At 41.4% G+C, this 15511-nt stretch overlaps 1 protein-coding gene across 4 annotated transcripts in view; it reads right to left on the bottom strand.

The window, feature by feature from the left end:
• Positions 1–11370: 11370 nt before the first annotated feature.
• The window catches only part of LOC102985261 (monocarboxylate transporter 1), a 38920-nt gene continuing 34779 nt past the window's right edge, over positions 11371–15511 (bottom strand). For all 4 annotated transcript variants that reach the window (XM_024119850.3, XM_024119854.3, XM_024119851.3 and 1 more), the window contains one exon: positions 11371–13029. In XM_024119850.3, coding sequence (XP_023975618.1) covers positions 12779–13029 — 251 coding nt within the window. In that variant the 3' untranslated portion in view covers positions 11371–12778. The remainder of the gene's footprint in view (positions 13030–15511) is intronic.

The following is a 15511-nucleotide window of genomic DNA, read 5'->3' as shown; positions in this document are numbered from 1 at the left end:
TTTCCATTATAGGTTATTATAAGATATTGAATATAGTTCCCTGTGCTATACAGTAAATCCTTGTTTTTTATCCACTTTATATATGGTAGTCTCTGTCTGTTAATCTTATACTCGTAATTTATCCCTCCCCCCTTCCCCTTTGGTAACCATAAATATGTTTTCTATGTCTGTGAGTATATTTCTGTTTTGTAAATAAGTTCATTTGTATCATTATTTTAGATTCCACATATAAGTGATATCATGTATTATTTGTTTTTCTCTCTCTGACTTAGTATGATAATCTCTAGGTCCATCCATGTTGCTGCAAATGGCATTATTTCATTCTTTTTTTTACAGCTGAGTACACGAACCCGTGTTCCCCGCATTGGCAGGCGGACTCTCAACCACTGCGCCACCAGGGAAGCCCTGTAGACTTTTTGATGATGGCCATTCCAAGAGCTGTGAGGTGATACCTCATAGTAGTTTTTATTTGCATTTCCCTGATGATTAGAAATGTTGAGCATTTTTTCATGTGCCTATTGGCCATCTGTATATCTTCTTTGGAGAAATGTGTGTTCAGGGGCTTCCCTGGTGGCACAGTGGTTAAGAATCCGTCTGCCAATGCAGCGGACACGGGTTCGAGCCCTGGTCCGGGAAGATCCCACATGCCACGGAGCAACTAAGCCCGTGCACCACAGCCACTGAGCCTGCGCTCTAGAGCCTGCGAGCCACAATTACTGAAGCCTGTGTGCCTACAGCCCATGCTCCGCAACAAGGGAAGCCACTGCTATGAGAAGCCAGCGCACTGCAACGAAGAGTAGCCCCCGCTCACCGCAACTAAAGAAAGCCCACACGCAGCAACGAAGACCCAAGCCAGCCAAAAAAGAAAAAGAAATGTCTATTCAGGTCTTCTGCCCATTTTTAAAAAATTAATTAATTTATTATTTATTTTTGGCTGCCTTGGGTTTTCGTTGCTGCGTGCGGGCTTTCTCTAGTTGCAGTGAGAGGGGGCTACTCTTTGTTGTGGTGCTTGGGCTTCTCATTGCAGTGGCTTCTCTTGTTGTGAAGCCCCGGCTCTAGGAGCATGGCCTTCAGTAGTTGTGGCACACAGCCTCAGTAGTTGTGGCTCACGGGCCCTAGAGCCCAGGCTCAGTAGTGGTTTTGTTTATGGGCGAGCAGGATTTTTAAAAGCTACTTTAGGTAAAAACTGTTTTGATAGACTGAAAAGTATTAGAATTTACTGACTTTATCCAGGTGTTTCACAAAGTGACATAGTAAGAGATCAAATATAGTCATCAGGTGGTAAGAAGCAGCATAGTGTCTAACCCTGGTCTTTCCTTAAATTTCATTACAGATTATGTACTCTGTTTCATGTCTTTCTCACCCTCTAGACTATAAGCTCTCCGAGGGAACACCCCCATGTGAGTCCCTATTGTATATTCCCAAGGCTCTATACAGTGTTGGGCATGTGGTTGGCCTTCAAATATTACATATAAGATGAATAAAGAAATACTTATAAAATTTTTTAAAATGTCTCTACAGCGTCAGATTTGAAAAGTATTCAGAATTATAGTCAGAAAAGCAGTCAGGTGCTTTTCTTCCTTTTTTTTTTAAAGTGGGGTAGGAGGGTACAGAGAATGAAGCACAGCAAGAAGAGAAAAACACCCCAGGGTGAACATCTCTTGATTACACATTTATAGACTGTCAGCCTACCGAGGGACTTAGCTTCCCCTTCTGGCTTCTTAATGGCTGCTGGCCACCTCCTCCTGCAGCCCAGTGGGCAAGAGCTCAGCAAGGCAAGCTCTTTTAATTCTTGAAATGGTAAAGCATGGTAGGAAAGGAAATCCACAGGTGAAGAAATCACATTATGAATTCCAGTGCCAAAGAAAAGGACTGTAAATCAGATCGCGAATTCATTGGGGACCAGGACTCATCTTGCTCTTTTTGGTGCAGGACCTGAGTGATTGCTTTAGCCGTTATTTACCCTCCGGGATTACACAGAACTCGCCTCTTCCATTCTAGTGTTTGCTTCCAGAGTTTCCATCCAGCCCCACCTTCAGCTCTAGCCGCTGAGCTGCCATGCTCTTCTGATAGTAGATGACCTGCTAGGATGGAGGGGTTGTGTTGTGAATTTTTTGGTTTTTGGTTTTTTCACTTTTCATTGAAATTTTAAATTTACAGAAAAGTTGGTACAGAGAGTTTCTGTATGCTCTTCACCTAGCTTCCTCTGATGTTTTTTTAATTTAATTATTTTTTTTAATGTTTTATTTAATATTGGAGTATAGTTGATTCACAATGTTGTGTTAGTTTCAGGTACACAGCGAAGTGATTTAGTTATACATATTTTGCTTCCTCTGATGTTAATTTCTTTCATAATCATGGAACATTGGTCATAACTAAGAAGTTAACACTGGACAATCCTATTAACTACAGACCAGTTTTTCCATTAATGTCCTTTTGTGGTTCCAGAACCCAATCCAGGATATCACATGCATTGTTTTTAATTATAGCTACCTCCCTGGGGTTTTGTGTGGATTGGATGATAAACTGCACGTAGAAGGGCTACGTAAACCATGAACTATGTAAGTGTTATCAGCAGTTCTTTTTCATTGTTGTTCTGGTTAATGATGAAACATACTGACGCTTCCCTCACTGCACTGCTTGGTGTGAGTAGATTCCAATTTCATTATTAAAATGACTAAAACCATATGCTGGGCACGTTAATCCTCACAACAATTATATTATGCTCCTGTTATGAGACTCAGAGTTGATATACTTTTAGGCTTTCTAGGCCCTCCCGAGGTAGAGTTAGGTACCTTTTCATGTGCTGTCTCATCACAGCACTTACTGTGCAGTCTTCCCCACTAGACTAGAAGCTGTGGGTTCCAGGAACTGGATTTTGTTCACTGTTATCCCCTTTATCCAGCAAATAGTCAGGCACATAGACGATACTCAAAAAAAACACTGCTTAGATGAATGAATAAATGAAGGCTGATCTTTCAACCATTGCTCTATTCTGAAAACTGCTGTTTTCCTTACAACTTACTGTTAACTGTCTGCCTTCCCCTACCAGAAAGTGAGATCTGTGGAACACAGAATGAATCTTCAATGCCTAGAACCCTGCTTAGAACTGACACTTAGGGTAAATGTCAATAATATCTGTTGAGTGAATGTATGGAAAGGTAGACTTCCTCCTTTGGTCCACATCACCCTTTTTGTGACATCATTGTACCCTTTTCTTTAAAGAAAAAAAAATTATTTATTTAGGCTGTGCCAGGTCTTAGTTGCGGCACGCGGGATCTTCGTTGTGGTGTGCGGACTCTTAGTTGTGGCATGTATGCGGGATCTAGTTTCCCAACCAGGGATCAAACCTGGGCCCCCTGCATTGGGAGCATGGAGTCTTACCCACTGGACCACCAGGGAAGTCCCTCACTGTACTTTTTTCCGATGCTGATCTCAGTAAGATAACGTTCAAAAGCATAACGCTGTGATGTGGGTAAGTGCAGAATGCTCTGGCTTCCTAAGTTAAATATGCATTTGCAGCTAAATGATGACTGGAAGGGGAACCACAGGAATGCTGTCCCCAAGAGCACTGTCTCCAGGAGGGAAGCAATGATGGTTGACACAGGTGGCCTGCGGACTCTACCCTCCACAGCTTTGTCCAAGACAAGCAAAATCATGCCTTGAGGCTATTCGTGCTCTGTGCTCTCAACTTCCATGTCACACTCACCTCCCTTTCACCAGAATGCAACTCTTAAAGATAAACAAATAGATAATGGCTTATAATAATCATTAGCTTTATTTTCTTAGGAGATAAGTGCCTCTTGTCAGAACTCTTCTATTTCAAATCTATTCATTTTTCCTCTGTTATTAGTGAAAATATAACAATCACATTCACATTAAGGAAAATGAATATAGGGAAAAGGTCACCATTCCAACACAAGTATGGTTGGAATTTTGTGTTTATCTCTTTCCTCTTTTTTTCCCTGAGAGTATATTATATATACTTACCTAGTTTGTGTTCTGCTTTTTTCACGTAACATTGTATCATGCTTATAACAGAAGGATCTTTCCATGCTATTAGACTTCATAACCATCTATTTAAATACACTGTCACACATTTAAGGATGTTCAAATATATTGTTCATTTCACTGTCAGATATGCCAGGAAAAGTTACCTAAAGAGTTTGAAAGACAAAACCTCAAGGCACCTAAATATTTTTAAGACTGTTAAATGTCAGGATTAAAAAATAAACCTTCTCGGGAATTCCCTGGCAGTCCAGTGGTTAGGACTCCACACTTCTACTGCAGGGGACACGGGTTCAATCCCTGGTCAGGGAACTAAGATCCCACATGCCACGCAGCACAGCCCGCCCCCCCTCAAAAAAAAACCTTCTCTAAAAATATACGGAGGACAGCACATGAAAAAATGGTCAACATCTTTAATGTTCAGGGAAATGTCACACACTACATACCAACTAGAACGGGAAAGTTAAAAAGATCGGCAATGCCAAGTGCTGACAAGGATGTAGAACAGCTAGAATTTTCATACATCGCTAGCGGGATTACCAAATGGTATAGCCACTGAGAAAATAGTTTGATCGTTTCTTACAAAGTTAAACATGCACTTGCCATATGACCCAGCAATTCCAATCCTAAGCATTGACCCAAGAGAAATGAAAGCATATGTCTGCACAGATCTCTATGTGAATGTTTATAGCATCTTTACTTAGAACAAAGCTCAAATGTCCAACTGGTGGATGGATGTACAAATTATGGTACAACTATACAAAGAAATACTCCTCAGCAATAAAAAGCAATGAACTACTGAAAAATACAACAACATGGATGAACCATAAAACATTATGCTATTGTGAAAGAAGCCAGACACAAAAGGCTACTCCCAACTGCTTTTACTCACAACACTTCTGACACCAATGTGTGGGTTATTTCCATACCAACAACCATTTTGCCAACTCTCCAGACACCAACTGGGTGTCCTACAATTCAATTCAATTCTGACATAAAGTACCCAGAGTTAGTGTCAGATTCCACAGATTTAAAGGCTTAGTCTCACAAGACTGCCCTCACTTCAGATTCCAGTCTCAAGTCCCAGGTTGCCACCTGTACTTGGGAGCAACCAGCTATAAATTGGGAGTTCCCATGACTTCTTCATCAAGTTTGATAATTTACTAGAATGGATCACAGAACTCAGGGAACACTTTGCTTACGTTCACTGATTTATTATAAAGGATACAATTCAGAACAGCCAGATGGAAGAGATGCATAGGGTAAAATATGGTGCGGAGGAGTGGTAAGGAGCTTCCATGCCCTCTCTGGGCACACTACTCTCCCAGTACCTCACAGTATTCACCAGCCAGGAAGCTCTCTGTAGTTTAGGGGGTTTTATTACATAGGCATGATTGACTGTATCATTGGACATTAATAATTGAACCCAACTTCCAGCCCCTCTCCCCTTCTCAGAGGTCAGGGGATGGGGCTGAAAGTTCCAACCCTCTAATCATGCTTTGGCCTTTTTGGAGACTAGCCCCTATCCTGAAGTTAAGAAAGGGGTCTCCAGCCACCAGTCACCTAATTAGCATGCAAAAGATACTCTTATCACTCCAGAGATTCCAAGGCTTCTAGGAGCTGTATACCAGGAACTGAGGATAAAGACCATATATATACTATTGTGCCATAGTTACATACTATGTGATTCCATTTATTCCATTCTGGAAAAGACAAAACTATAGGGGACAGAAATCAGATCAGTGGCTGCCAGGGGCTATAGTTAAGGGGAGGGGATTAACTGCAAAGGAGCAGAAGGGAATTATTTTGGAGGTTTGAAATATTCTATATTAGTGTGGTAGTTATTTGACAAAATACCTGTGTCAAAATTCATTAAACTTTACTCTTATAAAAGGGATTTGTACAGTATTCAAGGTATACCTTAAAAAAATGACTTCAAATAAAAGCTATTTCCTTCTGTCACCTTTTGCAAATCCCCTGCCCCTGAAGGACGTGACATATTTATTATGACTGTTGTAAAGGAAGGAAATAAAAGTTCTATCAATGAACACCTGGTATGACTTCCACACAAATGTCCACTATCCACTGTAAGCACCAAAAGTAGAACATGATTCAGTAGAATTTTTCAAGTATCTTTGGTCCAAAGCTTCTGTTTATCCCTGACTTCAGCCTGAAAGTTTCTCCTTTTTGGGTCCTCCTTCTGTGCCTTTCAGTTCTGGAGATTCTGCAGCTTTAATATCTTTTGGTTCCATCTCTTTACTCTCCTTTTTCTGCTTCGCCTCTGCCTTCTGTTCTTTTGCCTCGAGTTGATAATGGATGCCCATGCCAATGCAGAGATAGATGCCTGAGACAATAAGGATTATGCCGCATGCCCAGTATGTATATTTGTAGTCTCCGTATATGTCACTGAGACGACCTAAGGATGTCCAAAAAAAAAAAAAAAAGGTTATGTGGGTAAACAATTATACCCTTTCCCAAATAAAGCTTAAGGATCCACTCAAAGAGCTCATCAATGACAAATTAGTCTAAATAGAAACTGCTCAAAATTATTTGATCTTTTGTTATGATGTCAACTGATTTTGGATGGCCCTGTGTATTCTGTTATCTTTAGCAACTTGAAAATAATTAAATCTTGGCAAATTTGAATTGGGAAAGTCCTAGAGACCACCTAGAGTCAATCCTTTCAATATTCAATGGAAAAATTTGTTGCTCAGAGAGGTTTAGTAGTCTTGCCCAAGGCCATAGAGCTAATTCCAGTCTCCCAGGCCAATGCATTTTCTCTGACATCAGCATTTCCCAAAGGGCGTTCCTGTGAACACTCATCCTCTGCTAACATTAACTAACAGCAACACCTTTCCACCATTCTAAGTGCTTAATCCTCACAACAGGAAGCTTCTATCATCATTCCCGTTGTATAACAGAAAAACTGAAGTACAGAAACCTTAAGTAACTCGTCCAAGGTCACAAAGCTTGCAAATGAAACAGGTTGGCTTTCAACCCAGCAAGTCTGACTCTGAGGTCTACACAATAACTTCTGTTCTACAGGATACTCCCTAATGTTTCCAAAGTCAAGTAAATTTGGAAATGACACATAGTCTTTTCTATTAAAGGCTTTATGAGGTAAAGAAACATTTACTTATTTATGAGTTAAAGAAACTTATTTACTTTGGTGTTTCCAATCTTTTTTTGGCTATGAAATCCTTGTAATAGTAAATAAAATTTATTAGTATCTCAAACTAGTATTAAGAAATAAACTTTGGAGGGACTTCCCTGGTGGTCCAGTGGTTAAGAATCCACCTTCCAATGCAGGGGATGCGGGTTCGATCCCTGGTGAGGGAACTAAGATCCCACATGCCGCAGGGCAACTAAGTCTGCACGCCACAACTACTGAGCCTGCATGCTCTAGAGCCCGTGAGCCACAACTAGAGGGCCCGCATGCTGCAACCACTGAGCCCACGTGCTCTGGAGCCCATTACCCACAACTAGGGCGCCCAAGCGCCACAATGAAGATCCCGCGTGCCGCAACTAAGACCCAATGCTGCCCAATAAATAAATAAAAGAAATAAACTTTGGAAAATACTACCCATATAAAGGACATAATAACCAATTCAAATATGACTCCATACGGTTTTCCAACACAGGGCATCACGCACTCAGCAATACTTATTGATTCTCTAAATATACACACGGCCCTGGGTCTGCTAGGCCCTGAGTTAAGGGTGAGCAAAGGAGGTAACATCCACAGTTCAGTGGAGAAGAGAAATGTTGATCCAATAACTACACAGACTGTGACAAGTGCTACAAGGAAGGTTTGAAGGCAGAAAATAGGGGTTTTAAGACCAGCAAGTAAGGTCAGAAAGGCTTTTTTTTTTCTTTTTTTTTAATTAAAAAAAAATTTATTTTTGGCTGCATTGGGTCTTTGTTGCTGTGCGCGGGCTTTCTCTAGTTGCGGCGAGTGGGGACTACTCTTGGCTGCAGTGCTTGGGCTTCTCATTGCAGTGGCTTCTCTTGTTGCAGAGCACGAGCTCTAGGCGTGTGGGCTTCATTAGTTGCGGCACGCAGGCTCAGTAGTTGTGGCTCGCGGGCTCTAGACCGCAGGATCAGTAGTTGTGGAGCATGGGCTTAGTTGCTCCGTGGCATGTGGGATCTTCCCGGACCAAGGCTCGAGCCTGTGTCCCCTGCATTGGAAGGAGGATTCTTAACCACTGTGCCACCAGGGAAGCCTGGAAGGCTTTTCTTAAAGTGTAAACTTAGCCAAGACTTACAGGAGGATAGGAGTTATCAAGGAGAAGGGAGATGGGAAAAGGCTCAGGGCAGAGAACAGCCAGTGCAAAGGCAGGTGGTAGGAGGAAGCACAGGGTGTGAGAGGAGAAGCACAGAGAGCAAATCTTGAAATGGTAAAGCATGGTAGGAAAGGAAATCCACAGGTGAAGAAATCACATTATGAATTCCAGTGCCAAAGAAAAGGACTGTAAATCAGATCGCGAATTCATTGGGGACCAGGACTCATCTTGCTCTTTTTGGTGCAGGACCTGAGTGATTGCTTTAGCCGTTATTTACCCTCCGGGATTACACAGAACTCGCCTCTTCCATTCTAGTGTTTGCTTCCAGAGTTTCCATCCAGCCCCACCTTCAGCTCTAGCCGCTGAGCTGCCATGCTCTTCTGATAGTAGATGACCTGCTAGGATGGAGGGGTTGTGTTGTGAATTTTTTGGTTTTTGGTTTTTTCACTTTTCATTGAAATTTTAAATTTACAGAAAAGTTGGTACAGAGAGTTTCTGTATGCTCTTCACCTAGCTTCCTCTGATGTTTTTTTAATTTAATTATTTTTTTTAATGTTTTATTTAATATTGGAGTATAGTTGATTCACAATGTTGTGTTAGTTTCAGGTACACAGCGAAGTGATTTAGTTATACATATTTTGCTTCCTCTGATGTTAATTTCTTTCATAATCATGGAACATTGGTCATAACTAAGAAGTTAACACTGGACAATCCTATTAACTACAGACCAGTTTTTCCATTAATGTCCTTTTGTGGTTCCAGAACCCAATCCAGGATATCACATGCATTGTTTTTAATTATAGCTACCTCCCTGGGGTTTTGTGTGGATTGGATGATAAACTGCACGTAGAAGGGCTACGTAAACCATGAACTATGTAAGTGTTATCAGCAGTTCTTTTTCATTGTTGTTCTGGTTAATGATGAAACATACTGACGCTTCCCTCACTGCACTGCTTGGTGTGAGTAGATTCCAATTTCATTATTAAAATGACTAAAACCATATGCTGGGCACGTTAATCCTCACAACAATTATATTATGCTCCTGTTATGAGACTCAGAGTTGATATACTTTTAGGCTTTCTAGGCCCTCCCGAGGTAGAGTTAGGTACCTTTTCATGTGCTGTCTCATCACAGCACTTACTGTGCAGTCTTCCCCACTAGACTAGAAGCTGTGGGTTCCAGGAACTGGATTTTGTTCACTGTTATCCCCTTTATCCAGCAAATAGTCAGGCACATAGACGATACTCAAAAAAAACACTGCTTAGATGAATGAATAAATGAAGGCTGATCTTTCAACCATTGCTCTATTCTGAAAACTGCTGTTTTCCTTACAACTTACTGTTAACTGTCTGCCTTCCCCTACCAGAAAGTGAGATCTGTGGAACACAGAATGAATCTTCAATGCCTAGAACCCTGCTTAGAACTGACACTTAGGGTAAATGTCAATAATATCTGTTGAGTGAATGTATGGAAAGGTAGACTTCCTCCTTTGGTCCACATCACCCTTTTTGTGACATCATTGTACCCTTTTCTTTAAAGAAAAAAAAATTATTTATTTAGGCTGTGCCAGGTCTTAGTTGCGGCACGCGGGATCTTCGTTGTGGTGTGCGGACTCTTAGTTGTGGCATGTATGCGGGATCTAGTTTCCCAACCAGGGATCAAACCTGGGCCCCCTGCATTGGGAGCATGGAGTCTTACCCACTGGACCACCAGGGAAGTCCCTCACTGTACTTTTTTCCGATGCTGATCTCAGTAAGATAACGTTCAAAAGCATAACGCTGTGATGTGGGTAAGTGCAGAATGCTCTGGCTTCCTAAGTTAAATATGCATTTGCAGCTAAATGATGACTGGAAGGGGAACCACAGGAATGCTGTCCCCAAGAGCACTGTCTCCAGGAGGGAAGCAATGATGGTTGACACAGGTGGCCTGCGGACTCTACCCTCCACAGCTTTGTCCAAGACAAGCAAAATCATGCCTTGAGGCTATTCGTGCTCTGTGCTCTCAACTTCCATGTCACACTCACCTCCCTTTCACCAGAATGCAACTCTTAAAGATAAACAAATAGATAATGGCTTATAATAATCATTAGCTTTATTTTCTTAGGAGATAAGTGCCTCTTGTCAGAACTCTTCTATTTCAAATCTATTCATTTTTCCTCTGTTATTAGTGAAAATATAACAATCACATTCACATTAAGGAAAATGAATATAGGGAAAAGGTCACCATTCCAACACAAGTATGGTTGGAATTTTGTGTTTATCTCTTTCCTCTTTTTTTCCCTGAGAGTATATTATATATACTTACCTAGTTTGTGTTCTGCTTTTTTCACGTAACATTGTATCATGCTTATAACAGAAGGATCTTTCCATGCTATTAGACTTCATAACCATCTATTTAAATACACTGTCACACATTTAAGGATGTTCAAATATATTGTTCATTTCACTGTCAGATATGCCAGGAAAAGTTACCTAAAGAGTTTGAAAGACAAAACCTCAAGGCACCTAAATATTTTTAAGACTGTTAAATGTCAGGATTAAAAAATAAACCTTCTCGGGAATTCCCTGGCAGTCCAGTGGTTAGGACTCCACACTTCTACTGCAGGGGACACGGGTTCAATCCCTGGTCAGGGAACTAAGATCCCACATGCCACGCAGCACAGCCCGCCCCCCCTCAAAAAAAAACCTTCTCTAAAAATATACGGAGGACAGCACATGAAAAAATGGTCAACATCTTTAATGTTCAGGGAAATGTCACACACTACATACCAACTAGAACGGGAAAGTTAAAAAGATCGGCAATGCCAAGTGCTGACAAGGATGTAGAACAGCTAGAATTTTCATACATCGCTAGCGGGATTACCAAATGGTATAGCCACTGAGAAAATAGTTTGATCGTTTCTTACAAAGTTAAACATGCACTTGCCATATGACCCAGCAATTCCAATCCTAAGCATTGACCCAAGAGAAATGAAAGCATATGTCTGCACAGATCTCTATGTGAATGTTTATAGCATCTTTACTTAGAACAAAGCTCAAATGTCCAACTGGTGGATGGATGTACAAATTATGGTACAACTATACAAAGAAATACTCCTCAGCAATAAAAAGCAATGAACTACTGAAAAATACAACAACATGGATGAACCATAAAACATTATGCTATTGTGAAAGAAGCCAGACACAAAAGGCTACTCCCAACTGCTTTTACTCACAACACTTCTGACACCAATGTGTGGGTTATTTCCATACCAACAACCATTTTGCCAACTCTCCAGACACCAACTGGGTGTCCTACAATTCAATTCAATTCTGACATAAAGTACCCAGAGTTAGTGTCAGATTCCACAGATTTAAAGGCTTAGTCTCACAAGACTGCCCTCACTTCAGATTCCAGTCTCAAGTCCCAGGTTGCCACCTGTACTTGGGAGCAACCAGCTATAAATTGGGAGTTCCCATGACTTCTTCATCAAGTTTGATAATTTACTAGAATGGATCACAGAACTCAGGGAACACTTTGCTTACGTTCACTGATTTATTATAAAGGATACAATTCAGAACAGCCAGATGGAAGAGATGCATAGGGTAAAATATGGTGCGGAGGAGTGGTAAGGAGCTTCCATGCCCTCTCTGGGCACACTACTCTCCCAGTACCTCACAGTATTCACCAGCCAGGAAGCTCTCTGTAGTTTAGGGGGTTTTATTACATAGGCATGATTGACTGTATCATTGGACATTAATAATTGAACCCAACTTCCAGCCCCTCTCCCCTTCTCAGAGGTCAGGGGATGGGGCTGAAAGTTCCAACCCTCTAATCATGCTTTGGCCTTTTTGGAGACTAGCCCCTATCCTGAAGTTAAGAAAGGGGTCTCCAGCCACCAGTCACCTAATTAGCATGCAAAAGATACTCTTATCACTCCAGAGATTCCAAGGCTTCTAGGAGCTGTATACCAGGAACTGAGGATAAAGACCATATATATACTATTGTGCCATAGTTACATACTATGTGATTCCATTTATTCCATTCTGGAAAAGACAAAACTATAGGGGACAGAAATCAGATCAGTGGCTGCCAGGGGCTATAGTTAAGGGGAGGGGATTAACTGCAAAGGAGCAGAAGGGAATTATTTTGGAGGTTTGAAATATTCTATATTAGTGTGGTAGTTATTTGACAAAATACCTGTGTCAAAATTCATTAAACTTTACTCTTATAAAAGGGATTTGTACAGTATTCAAGGTATACCTTAAAAAAATGACTTCAAATAAAAGCTATTTCCTTCTGTCACCTTTTGCAAATCCCCTGCCCCTGAAGGACGTGACATATTTATTATGACTGTTGTAAAGGAAGGAAATAAAAGTTCTATCAATGAACACCTGGTATGACTTCCACACAAATGTCCACTATCCACTGTAAGCACCAAAAGTAGAACATGATTCAGTAGAATTTTTCAAGTATCTTTGGTCCAAAGCTTCTGTTTATCCCTGACTTCAGCCTGAAAGTTTCTCCTTTTTGGGTCCTCCTTCTGTGCCTTTCAGTTCTGGAGATTCTGCAGCTTTAATATCTTTTGGTTCCATCTCTTTACTCTCCTTTTTCTGCTTCGCCTCTGCCTTCTGTTCTTTTGCCTCGAGTTGATAATGGATGCCCATGCCAATGCAGAGATAGATGCCTGAGACAATAAGGATTATGCCGCATGCCCAGTATGTATATTTGTAGTCTCCGTATATGTCACTGAGACGACCTAAGGATGTCCAAAAAAAAAAAAAAAAGGTTATGTGGGTAAACAATTATACCCTTTCCCAAATAAAGCTTAAGGATCCACTCAAAGAGCTCATCAATGACAAATTAGTCTAAATAGAAACTGCTCAAAATTATTTGATCTTTTGTTATGATGTCAACTGATTTTGGATGGCCCTGTGTATTCTGTTATCTTTAGCAACTTGAAAATAATTAAATCTTGGCAAATTTGAATTGGGAAAGTCCTAGAGACCACCTAGAGTCAATCCTTTCAATATTCAATGGAAAAATTTGTTGCTCAGAGAGGTTTAGTAGTCTTGCCCAAGGCCATAGAGCTAATTCCAGTCTCCCAGGCCAATGCATTTTCTCTGACATCAGCATTTCCCAAAGGGCGTTCCTGTGAACACTCATCCTCTGCTAACATTAACTAACAGCAACACCTTTCCACCATTCTAAGTGCTTAATCCTCACAACAGGAAGCTTCTATCATCATTCCCGTTGTATAACAGAAAAACTGAAGTACAGAAACCTTAAGTAACTCGTCCAAGGTCACAAAGCTTGCAAATGAAACAGGTTGGCTTTCAACCCAGCAAGTCTGACTCTGAGGTCTACACAATAACTTCTGTTCTACAGGATACTCCCTAATGTTTCCAAAGTCAAGTAAATTTGGAAATGACACATAGTCTTTTCTATTAAAGGCTTTATGAGGTAAAGAAACATTTACTTATTTATGAGTTAAAGAAACTTATTTACTTTGGTGTTTCCAATCTTTTTTTGGCTATGAAATCCTTGTAATAGTAAATAAAATTTATTAGTATCTCAAACTAGTATTAAGAAATAAACTTTGGAGGGACTTCCCTGGTGGTCCAGTGGTTAAGAATCCACCTTCCAATGCAGGGGATGCGGGTTCGATCCCTGGTGAGGGAACTAAGATCCCACATGCCGCAGGGCAACTAAGTCTGCACGCCACAACTACTGAGCCTGCATGCTCTAGAGCCCGTGAGCCACAACTAGAGGGCCCGCATGCTGCAACCACTGAGCCCACGTGCTCTGGAGCCCATTACCCACAACTAGGGCGCCCAAGCGCCACAATGAAGATCCCGCGTGCCGCAACTAAGACCCAATGCTGCCCAATAAATAAATAAAAGAAATAAACTTTGGAAAATACTACCCATATAAAGGACATAATAACCAATTCAAATATGACTCCATACGGTTTTCCAACACAGGGCATCACGCACTCAGCAATACTTATTGATTCTCTAAATATACACACGGCCCTGGGTCTGCTAGGCCCTGAGTTAAGGGTGAGCAAAGGAGGTAACATCCACAGTTCAGTGGAGAAGAGAAATGTTGATCCAATAACTACACAGACTGTGACAAGTGCTACAAGGAAGGTTTGAAGGCAGAAAATAGGGGTTTTAAGACCAGCAAGTAAGGTCAGAAAGGCTTTTTTTTTTCTTTTTTTTTAATTAAAAAAAAATTTATTTTTGGCTGCATTGGGTCTTTGTTGCTGTGCGCGGGCTTTCTCTAGTTGCGGCGAGTGGGGACTACTCTTGGCTGCAGTGCTTGGGCTTCTCATTGCAGTGGCTTCTCTTGTTGCAGAGCACGAGCTCTAGGCGTGTGGGCTTCATTAGTTGCGGCACGCAGGCTCAGTAGTTGTGGCTCGCGGGCTCTAGACCGCAGGATCAGTAGTTGTGGAGCATGGGCTTAGTTGCTCCGTGGCATGTGGGATCTTCCCGGACCAAGGCTCGAGCCTGTGTCCCCTGCATTGGAAGGAGGATTCTTAACCACTGTGCCACCAGGGAAGCCTGGAAGGCTTTTCTTAAAGTGTAAACTTAGCCAAGACTTACAGGAGGATAGGAGTTATCAAGGAGAAGGGAGATGGGAAAAGGCTCAGGGCAGAGAACAGCCAGTGCAAAGGCAGGTGGTAGGAGGAAGCACAGGGTGTGAGAGGAGAAGCACAGAGAGCAAACTGAGTGGTGGGAAATGAGGCTGGAGACACAGGTGGGCCAGGCCACGCAGGACCTAGTAGGCCACAGCAGGGAATCTGATCTTCACCCTGAGAACGTGGGAAGCAACTGGAGTGTTCTAAGAGATGAAGAACAGCTAGAGTGGATATGGGTAAAGTTAGAAAGCTACTGATAGAAGATAGGAGATTTGGATAAGAGTGGTAGTTGTGATGGAGAGAAAACGGGCAGATTAGAAAGAGATTTAGGAAGCAAAAATGGACAGGATTTGGAATCTCCTTGGGTATATGTATAGGGAGGAGAGAGGGTGGACAGGTCAGTAGTGGACCTACTGTTATGTATCCTTCCTTACTTTATAGTGCATAATCTCAAAAGCATGAGTTTCATCCAGAAGTCCAAATTATTGTTGTATTTTGTATTAATAATTTTTAAACGTACACCATTTAGCATTCTTTTTTTTTTTAACATCTTTTTTTTTTTTTTTGCGGTACGCAGGCCTCTCACTGTTGTGGCCTC

The sequence above is a fragment of the Physeter macrocephalus genome, chromosome 4 (genome assembly GCF_002837175.3).
Source record: "Physeter macrocephalus isolate SW-GA chromosome 4, ASM283717v5, whole genome shotgun sequence".
NCBI lineage: Eukaryota > Metazoa > Chordata > Mammalia > Artiodactyla > Physeteridae > Physeter > Physeter macrocephalus.
This window is presented reverse-complemented; position numbering and strand designations above follow the sequence as displayed.